The following is a 9,891-nucleotide window of genomic DNA, read 5'->3' as shown; positions in this document are numbered from 1 at the left end:
TGCAACCTGGGCCATCTAGCTGAGCACTATGTCTTCAGACAGTGCCAGATGTTCTTTGGAAGGGAATCTCAAAATAGGGCATGATAGTGTCATCTGACTGTTCATAATTCTGTCAGTTATTTCCTCTGCTTCTGAACACACTATCATGCACAGGAGGCATTGAGATATCTTTGTGTGTTCACACATTTATTTCTGTAATTTATTCTTGCTAAGTATCACAATGTGCTGGGGCATCAAATTTCACAGGCTACCCATGAGATGTCCAGCTGGTTCCTTTCACTTTGCACAATAGAAAATCATGGGTGTTACATCAGAAGTGCCATCTACAGTAATACTGATATTGGCACCAAATGGGCTGCAACCAAAACAGGACTGAGAAACAAGAGGGAAGAGCCAGCATCCTCAGTAGAACCTCGATAAGTCCCCCCAAAATGTTTGTTTCTAGAAAATGGCTTTGGTGGGTGTTATAATGGATTGGACAAAGTGAATATTGTTTTTATATAGCAGACAGATGAATCAGAAATTAGTTATTTTCTAAATCTTATTTTTCTGTCTTTCTCTTTTAACCTCTTTTCCACTCTTACTCTTTCTTTCTTTCTTTCTTTCTTTCTGTCTGTCTGTCTGTCTGTCTGTCTTTCTGTCTTTCTGTCTTTCTGTCTTATTTCTCTTTCTCTATTTCCTTCTACACCCCCATCCTTTTTGTGTTTTTATCTAGGTACAGTGGTACCTCTGGTTACATACGCTTCAGGTTACATACACTTCAGGTTACAGACTCTGCTAACCCAGAAATAGTACCTCAGGTTAAGAAGTTTGCTTCAGGATGAGAACAGAAATCGTGCTCCGGCAGCGTGGCAGCAGCAGGAGGCCCCATTAGCTAAAGTGGTGCTTCAGGTTAAGAACAGTTTCAGGTTAAGAACGGTCCTCCGGAACGAATTAAGTACTTAACCTGAGGTACCACTGTAAAAGTATTGGTTTGGTGTTTTATTAAAGGGGGAGAATATTAAGTTTTGAATTTTTCTCTTTTAACCTTAATAAAAACTTTCTTAAATAAAGTAAGAAAGTAATTTATTTATTCTTAATTTAGAAAACAGCAAGGAAGCTGAATGCTGGAAGATTCAGGGCAGATGAAATCATAACTTTAAAAGAGGTTTAGACGTATTAATGGAAGACAAGGTCACCAATCACTACCAGCAGCAATGGCTATGTTCTGCCTCCACAGTCACAGGCAGTGATGCTTCTGAACACCCGTTGCTGAAAACCTTAGGAAGTGAAATTGCTCTTGTGCTCAGGTCCTGCTTTCCATGTTTGCCACAGGCATCTGGTTGGCTACTGTGAGAACAGGATGCTGGACTAGATGGGCTATTGGCCTGATCCGGCAAGATTTTATTACGTTCTTACAGGGGGAGAATCCTACCTCAAAACAGCCCAGTGAGGACTGAACCTGCTCAGAGTGCCAGCAGCCTGTTAATGCTTCTTCAGGGTGGCAGTGGAGAGATAGGAAGCTAGGAGATGGGGAACAGAGAGGGGGAGTATCCAGGAAGAGGAGATGGCTAGCTGGGACACTCCACAGAGCACACTCTATGATTAGACCTAACTGAGTGCTACTAAGAAAGCAACTCTACTTTCACTACCAGCAACCCATTATATGTAGGGAACAATGGGAACTGGGTGTGAACAATTTTGAGGAGAAAAACCGGGGCTCCTGCCCACCCCGCATTTCTTGGAAGAGGTGGGTGGACAATGCATTGGAAGGGGAGAATGGAACCAAGGCCTGGGATGTATTTAAGAGAGATGTGAAAAGGAAGACCATTTTAGGGTGTTGATAAGGTGGGGAAGGGTCATAGCTCATTGGCAGAGCAATTGCTCTTCATGCAGACGGTTCCAGGTTTAATCCTCAGCATCTCAAAGTAAGGTTGTGAATTCTCTCCTGGTTGTAAACTCTGGAAAACCACTGCCAGTCAGTGTAAACAGCATTGAGGTAAATGGACTAATGGACTGCCTCAATAAAAAGCAAATTCCTATCTTAGGAAAGGACACCAAAAAAAATATTAATTTCTGAAGAAAAATAAGATCAGCTTTTTCTTTCTCAACAATCTTTCTTACCTACACCTTTTATTAGGCGAATTAAACCCTTTTGTATACCCCCCTGCCAGTAATTTCATTAACTTAGATAATGTATAGTTTCTACACCTCAAAATAAAGGAAAGACCTGAAAATGTTTTTTTTATTTAAAAAAAAAAGTGGAGAGAGGATGGATAAAGAAAGAGAAAAAAGTAAAAAAATAGACAATCTGTTGGGAAATTACTTCACTGCAAAAACTCCTGTTGTCATTTTTATCTCTGTATCTCAGTTTGGTTTTTTGTGGTGGTGTTTTCCAAAGTTCTGATAAACACTTTTGTATTGTCATGTAATCCAGACATCTTAGCGCCATATCATCCTTGTGTTTTTTTTTAACATTACGGGGCGGGGCTGGCAATAAAACGTTGAAAGCGAATGGGAAGAAAAGCAACACATATCATCATCAGCTATGACCACACACTCAACCACCCTGTCCCATCCATTAGAAACTACACTAGCATAATTAAATACAAAAGACACACAAACAAAAGGGAACTCAGTAGAGAGAGGTGCACTGAAACAAAAGCAATAGTAATAACGATAATTTATCTCTGCTTTTATTATGATTATTCTCTCTATGCCTCAGTTTTTTGAGTTTAACTTTTATATTTCAACTCCTTTTTGAACCTGCACTAGTTTCATTTGTTCATTTACTTTCTGCAACATAATTTTTCTACTTCTCAAATATTGATTTTTTCTTTTTTGCTCCATAGATGTAACAAGACCTGGTCCAGAGTCCCTTCTCATTTCCCTTTGTATGCTAATAGCTCTGAATCTAAATCAGAACAAGAGAGGGAATGGAACAAGCCTCAACAGAGAGGCCTGGAGGGCTGGATTTGGTCCCTGAACCTGATATTCCTCATCCATGCTCTAACCCAGCACTCTTAACAAATTATTGTTCCCAGTATTCCCATGGTGTGTCATTTTCTGGTTCACCTCAGGCAGCAAGTTACCTTGGGAGGTATATGATTGGGAGCCTATGACCCTTCAGATATTTGTTTGGACTCTTGACTCCCATCATCCTGAGCCAGCATGCTCAGGGATGACAGGAGATGGAGTCCGACAGCATCTGAATGGCTACAGATGATACTGATTTGGATGGAGCAATAGTATGATGCAGCATATGTCACCCTATGATGTTTTTGTGGACATTGTATGAATCACTAGGACAGTAGCCTCAGGACCCAGCCAAGAATAAGAGCAGCTGACGGGGGCCACTAGGGGCGCATCGGAAGATGGCTGACAATAACATCTCTCCGACCCACACGAGGTAATTAAGAGGCTGTGATGGGAGTAAACAGCCTCCCGGGCCCCCCAAGTGTGTGGGGGGGGACTGCCCTTGCCTGCTGTGCCCTACACCACCCCCAAATTTGAGGGGGTGGGGGCCCTAGGCAGAAAGCCTTTGTGTGGATTTTGGCGCTCCTGGACGCTGTCTCTGGTTCGCTGCAGCAACTTCAAAAGAAACAATTAGGAGGAAGCTAATGCACATATTTCAATGATGAATGGGGAGTAAAGACTGCTAACCGAAGAGATCTCTGAGAAACAAGACAGGTCGGAGGAACAGGAATAAATCATGAGAAGACACACCAAGGCTCGGTATGTTCGGCAACGGGACTGGATGGGGGAGGAGAAAAAACTTTCCTTTCTTTTCTCTATGTGACTAACCAAGAATCCCCCCCACACACACAAGTTACAAATCAGAAATGCCATTTAAACGACTTAAGCTGAGGATTTAAGACTGTGTGGGGATAATTTTCTAACCAAAGCATGTTTTAAGGAGACTGTGGAATGTATAAGAGCTTTGGAATGACGCAGTAAAAAATACCGTCACCATTTTGGCAAGCTCTGTTGAAAGACTTATGTCTGAGAGGAGGAGTAGATTTGTTTTCATATTGTGAGTGGCCTCCTCAGAGGGACTAAAGAAGGCGACAGTTTTACGAGACTGATGATGGAAAGAGAGCTTTTATTTACGAAAGTGGTGATATATGGAAACCATCTCGACATGATGATTGGAAGAATGGAAAATTCACACAGGATTACAACTGGTGTTTACCTGCTTAAGGAGATTATTAGAAGAGATCATAAAGTAAAAAAGAAAAATATACGAACAAGATGAGATGTGAGAACAGCAAGAGAGGACTGGTTAGAATTATGAACATTATTTGGACAGATTTGTGGATATTAATGCAGCAGGAAGAAGATGATTGGAATCCCCTTCGGAAATTGAAATATGGGTCCTCCCAACAAAAAAATTAAAATTCAGCTTTGTAATTCGGAATTTATGTGATGTGATTTGATTTGATTTGATTGGTCGGTTAATAAAAAATATTTTTTTAAAAAAAAAAGAATAGCAGCTGACAAACAGATACATCATTTGCTGATTTTATCTAAAGCTTTGATGGAATTATCTCATTACCCTTGCCTTTCTCCCTTTCCTATTTTTACAGAGATATGCACGAAGGGAATGATGTCGGCAAACCAGACAGTGGTGACCGAGTTTGCCCTACTGGGCCTCCAGGGGCGCCGACTTATAAAAAATATTGGGGGGGCCCATACCGGGGTCCTGCCGCTGGTTCGCTCGGGTAGCCGGGAGAACGCAGTTCGAGGTGGCGGTGTTGGGGAGAGACCCTCGCTCAGGGCGCCACAAGACTTGGCGGCCAGCGGCCTATCTGGGGGGTTTTGGAGCGTATTTCAGCGGAGCGATTGGGGAGGAGGGGGCTTGTTGCCGGATTCTTCAGCTGAGCCGGAGATCCACTGCTGGGGGTCCCTGGGCCGAGTTGTGAGCACGGCCTGCTGAAGGGAGATCCAGCCGATTGCGCGACGGGGACGGCCGGGGCTCTCCGGCTAGGGCGCGCGGCTGGCTGGCTGGCGAGGGAGCAGGTGGGGAGGAGGCGGGGGTCCTCACTCTCTTAGGAAACTCACCCGCACGCCCGATTGCCACGAAGTCCGAAGGGTGCGTGTGTGGAATTAAAAAGCAAAAACGAGATACGGGCAGGGCAGGCAAAGAGTTTTCTGCAAGAGGATGGAGGGCAGGTTGAAGAGAAAATCACTCAGGATGAGACAGTCAAATCAGCCATGATAAAATGGGCTCAGGATATTGGGTATAACATCATGTTTGAGGACTGGGAAAGGTTATGGACCACCGGAATGAAATTCACGGCATGTAATGCCTTGAAGGAAAATATTATGAAAATGATTTATAGGTGGTACATGACCCCAGTCAAGCTTGCAAAAATATATCACCTGTCTGATAATAAATGTTGGAAATGTAAGGAGGCTGAAGGGACATTCTTTCACCTCTGGTGGACTTTTCCAAAAGTGAAGGCCTTCTGGGAAATGATCTATAATGAGTTAAAAAAGGTATTTAAGTATACCTTTCCCAAGAAACCAGAGGCCTTCCTCTTGGGCATTGTTGGCCAGAAAGTGTTAAAGAAGGATAGAACTTTCTTTATGTATGCAACTACAGCAGCAAGAATACTTATCGCAAAATATTGGAAGACACAAGATTTGCCCACACTGGAAGAGTGGCAGACGCAATTGATGGACTACATGGAACTGGCTGAAATGACTGGCAGAATCCGAGATTTGGGAGAAGAAACAACGGAAGAGGACTGGAAAAAATTTAAGGACTATTTACAAAAACAATATAAGTTGTATGAATGTTAAAAATTTACACGATTCAGAAACTATAGCTTCAGCAATTAGATTTGGGAAACAGGAAATTATATTTTAAGTAAGAAAAGGTCAAAATCTAAGGTAATACTATGTTTAATTTAAGATATAAGTAACTGATGAAAAGTATGTTAAATTTAGAGGTATAGTATTTGAAAAGTACAAAATAAGGTACGAAACAAGGTAATAATTTGCTGATATCTTTATTATAAAGAATGCAGGGTAAGGGAGATGCGAGGAAGTCCAGTTAGTTATATAAAAAATGTGTTGAATGGTTGGTTTTCTTTTCTTCTTTTTCTTTTTTTCTTTTTCTTGTTCTTTTACTTTTTTCTTCAGTGTATGTTTCTAACTTTGTATTTGAAAACTTAATAAAATATTTATAAAAAAAGAAGAAGAGAAAATCCTTTCGCTTTTCTGGGGCACAGGGAAGTCTCAGAGCCGGAGGTTGGGGAAGGGACCCCCTTTGCTCTGCCCTCTTCTCCCGTCTTAGATTCGCATGGGGGTCCCCGCCCGAGCTTGCCTGGCCACCGGGCCACACAAGGGCCACGCTCTACGCGGCGCACCTTGCTAGCCGCGCAGCTGTCCTCCGCGGCTGTGGAGCAGCCCTGCGCCGGTGCCCAGCCCCTCTGGGCGCCCGCTGCGCTGCCAATGACAAGCGGGCGACGTCGCGGGCGGGGAAGGCGTCGCTTTCTTTCCCGATCCTTCATCCTCCCAGTCTTCCAGCCCTTTTTTGGGTTGGAAGCTCGTCTCGTTCGCCCTTCTCCTTTCTTCACCCTGCGCGCAATTTTCCTCCCTCGTCTCCCTCCCCATTTCTCCTTCCTTCCTTCCTTCCTGACTGACTGACTGACTGACTGACGGGCTTGGGCTCGGGCTCGGGCTCGGGCTCGGGCTCGGGCTTCGGGTAGGGCTCGGGCTCAGGCTTGGGCTCGGGCAGCCACAGCGTCGGCGGTGTTGGCGATCGGCGGCGCGGGGGGATGGCCCTCCCGGGGGAGCCGGCGCTACTCAATGGGGTTGCCAAGGAGACAGGCCGGCCGCCCCCCTCCCCCGGCCCGGCGCCCCCCGCCGCGCCGGTGCCCGTTATCGAGCTGGTGCGCGCCGGGCGCCCTATAAAAGCCGCGGACGCGCCCACCGCCGCCCGAGATTATTGGGGGGGCTGAGCCCCCCCAAACGAATTTTTGAGGGGGCTCGGGCCCCCTCAAGCCCCATGGAGTCGGCGCCTATGTGGGCCTCTCTGAAACATGGGAAGTCCAGCTCATCTTATTTGTTGTCTTCCTCCTTCTCTACATTGGTACACTCTTCAGCAACATCCTCATATTCTCAGCAATTTTCAGGGATCAGCGCCTTTCAGATTCACCCATGTTCTTTCTGCTAGGTCAGCTGGCTTTCCAGGACCTCTGCCTGTCCACCTTTGCCATCCCAAGATCCCTCTTTGATTATGTTGCCAAATGCCATGTCATCTCCTTTGATGGCTGCATGGCACAAATCTTCTTTGTCCATGTCTTTACAGGCAGCGAGATGCTCCTATTGGTGGCCATGGCCTATGACCGCTACGTAGCCATCTGTCATCCTCTCCATTATATTTCACTCATGAGCCGGCATCATTGTATTGGGCTTGTGCTTGCCTCCTGGGCTGGTGGGCTCCTCCATGGCACTGTGCAACTGTGTTTCATCATTAATGTGCCTTTCTGTGGGCCCAATCAGGTGGACAGTTTCTTCTGTGACCTCCCTTTGGTCATCAAGTTGGCTTGCATTGACACCTACCCCCTGGAGGTCATGATGGTCACCAACAGTGGTATTTTATCACTGGTGTCTTTTGTTGGCCTGCTCATCTCATACGGATTCATCCTCTACACAATCCGCTCCCGGGGTCCCTCTGAAGGGACCACCAAGGCTGCCTCCACATGCACCTCTCACCTCATTGTGGTCACCATGTACTTTGGGCCCTGTTTGTTCATTTACCTGCGTCCATCTGCCCGGTTCATGATTGATAAAGTTCTCTGCGTCTTCTACACCTGTATCACCCCCTTGCTGAACCCAGCTATCTATGCTTTGAAGAACAAGGAGATGAAAGCGGCCATTGGAAGCCTGTTGGCCAGGCTTTCTGGGCAGGTTTCTGCACAGGACCGTTCCCACCATTAGGCAGCCTAAGTCAGCCACATCCAGCAGCAGGTCACAAAAGGCAACAAACCATTGGTTATTTGATTTATTGTTCTCTTATGTTTATAAAAGGTACAGAGAAAGTGGATAGGGAGATTTTCTCCTTTCCTAGTCCTAAAACCTAGGTTCATCCAGTGGAGCTGAGAAGGAACTATTTATTTAGAGATGGACACAGTTGAACAATGAAATTTCCTACCACAAGGGATGGCACCATCTTCAACATCTTTAGCAGATTAAACAAATTCATGGAGTATAAAGCTGATGATGGCTAGTATCAGAAGCAGTAAACCCGCAGTGGCTTGGGGAACAAGAGTGCTGTTGATCTCATCCGGCATGGCTGTTCTCATGACTGCTAGGGAAGGGAAATTGAGAGCTATCGAGGTCTCTTCCAACTGTACAATTCTGACTAGATTTGTCCTGGATTTAGCTGAAGGCTCAATGAAACTGGGCCAAAATGGCATTAGGCCAAGTTGGATTCAGACAGCACTGGATGGGCCCATGCCCAAGAGTCATCTAGAGTTGTGATGGGTGGGGTGGAGGGTGGGAATATTTCAAAGGACCGTTTCACCCTCCTGCTCAGTTGTGGGTGGGAAAAGGCAAAGCAGCATCTCCTTTTTTTAACAATGAAATAAAAAATATTTTTAATAAATTAAACACGGATTGCTCTGCTGCAGATTTTTTTTTTTTTTTAGAATATGTGTGTGTTATGCTATAATGACATGTTCCCTTTATTCAAGAGCAGTAGTGGAATTTTCTATCACAAGGGGCACTGTTCCCCGTACTTGCATTGACCGGTTGGGTACAGAAGGGATGAGACAATTTTTTGGGCATCCATGTCCCAGGCTGTACGGAGCTTGGGCACCAACAGCAGGTCAAACCATTTGGGTAGCTGAAGTGGAAAATTGCAAAAATTCAAGGGCTTGCACTTTCATTACACCAACCTGTGTCAACCCAGGAAAAACACATCAAAGATCCAGACTCTGATCAAATTGGGTGAAGGGGTATGTATATTGAATTAGTTTACACACACACACACACACACTATGGTCAGCTATAGTAACAAACCAAGATGTATTTGTGTTTTCTTCTCATGGTAGTTAGAATGTTAATTAATAATCCAACCTTGGAAAGACTCAAAATGGTTTACTCTGGATTACTGGGACAAGAAAGTATGGGATGTAGCCTTAATGAAAAAGCTAACTCAGCCACTACACCTGGCAATGAGTAGAAGAAAACAGACTCTTTTGCTGAAAACTAGTGGAGCTTTAAAACCTTCCTTAATAAAGAAAAAGCAGGCCAGCTAGTGCCTATGGCTTTTCAAAATATACGGCGTATTTAATAGACATGTGCAAGGGTGCCAGCTTGAATAAAATATTGGGAGGCAGGTAAGCCCCACCCCACATAATTGATCACAAGACACGGTGTGCACACACAATTTGAATCTAATCAATACAAATTAAATGTCTATCAACTGGGGGGAGAGGCGCCCCCCTCAAATCTTTTACTTTTGAAAGGGGCAAAGGGACCTTGGCCCCTAGGAGTTGGATCCTATCGACATGTGAATTGACTCCTTTCCAAGGATATCCATTTTAGCTTTCTTCCATGTTGCCAACACAAACTGTTAATTTATAGTTATTGTTTGCTTACATTATGTGTTTGGTCAGTGCTTAATTGAAAGCCCCTCTAGAGAGAGTGGGGGTGGAGGAAGGAGGGGTGGGTGTGTGAAAAAGAAAGTTCAAGAATACGTTTTATGGATCCACATGGTTTTTCTTTATTTTCAAAGCACTCACTGTTAATGAAGCAGCTTTCACCTTCAGACAACAAGAGCAGGGCACTGTGGCCCTCTAAATGTTGCTGGACCACAGCTCCCATCATGCCTGACCATTGGTCAAGCCAGCTAAGGCTGATAGGAATTGAAGTACAAAAACATATGGAACTGAAATC

At 44.7% G+C, this 9,891-nt stretch overlaps 1 protein-coding gene across 1 annotated transcript; it reads left to right on the top strand.

Moving 5' to 3' along the window:
- Positions 1 to 7,068: 7,068 nt before the first annotated feature.
- LOC309516475 (olfactory receptor 4K14-like) lies at positions 7,069 to 7,929 on the top strand (the record flags this gene model as incomplete). Its single annotated transcript, XM_082195241.1, has 1 exon — positions 7,069 to 7,929. The coding sequence occupies exon 1, from the start codon at positions 7,147 to 7,149 to the stop codon at positions 7,927 to 7,929; it is 783 nt and encodes a 260-aa protein (XP_082051367.1). The 5' UTR covers positions 7,069 to 7,146.
- Positions 7,930 to 9,891: the final 1,962 nt, after the last annotated feature.

Source organism: Podarcis vaucheri (assembly GCF_965113315.1).
Source record: "Podarcis vaucheri genome assembly, chromosome: 13".
NCBI classification, from domain to species: domain Eukaryota; kingdom Metazoa; phylum Chordata; class Lepidosauria; order Squamata; family Lacertidae; genus Podarcis; species Podarcis vaucheri.
Note: the sequence above shows the minus strand (reverse complement) of the source record. Positions and strands in the feature narration are given on the sequence as shown.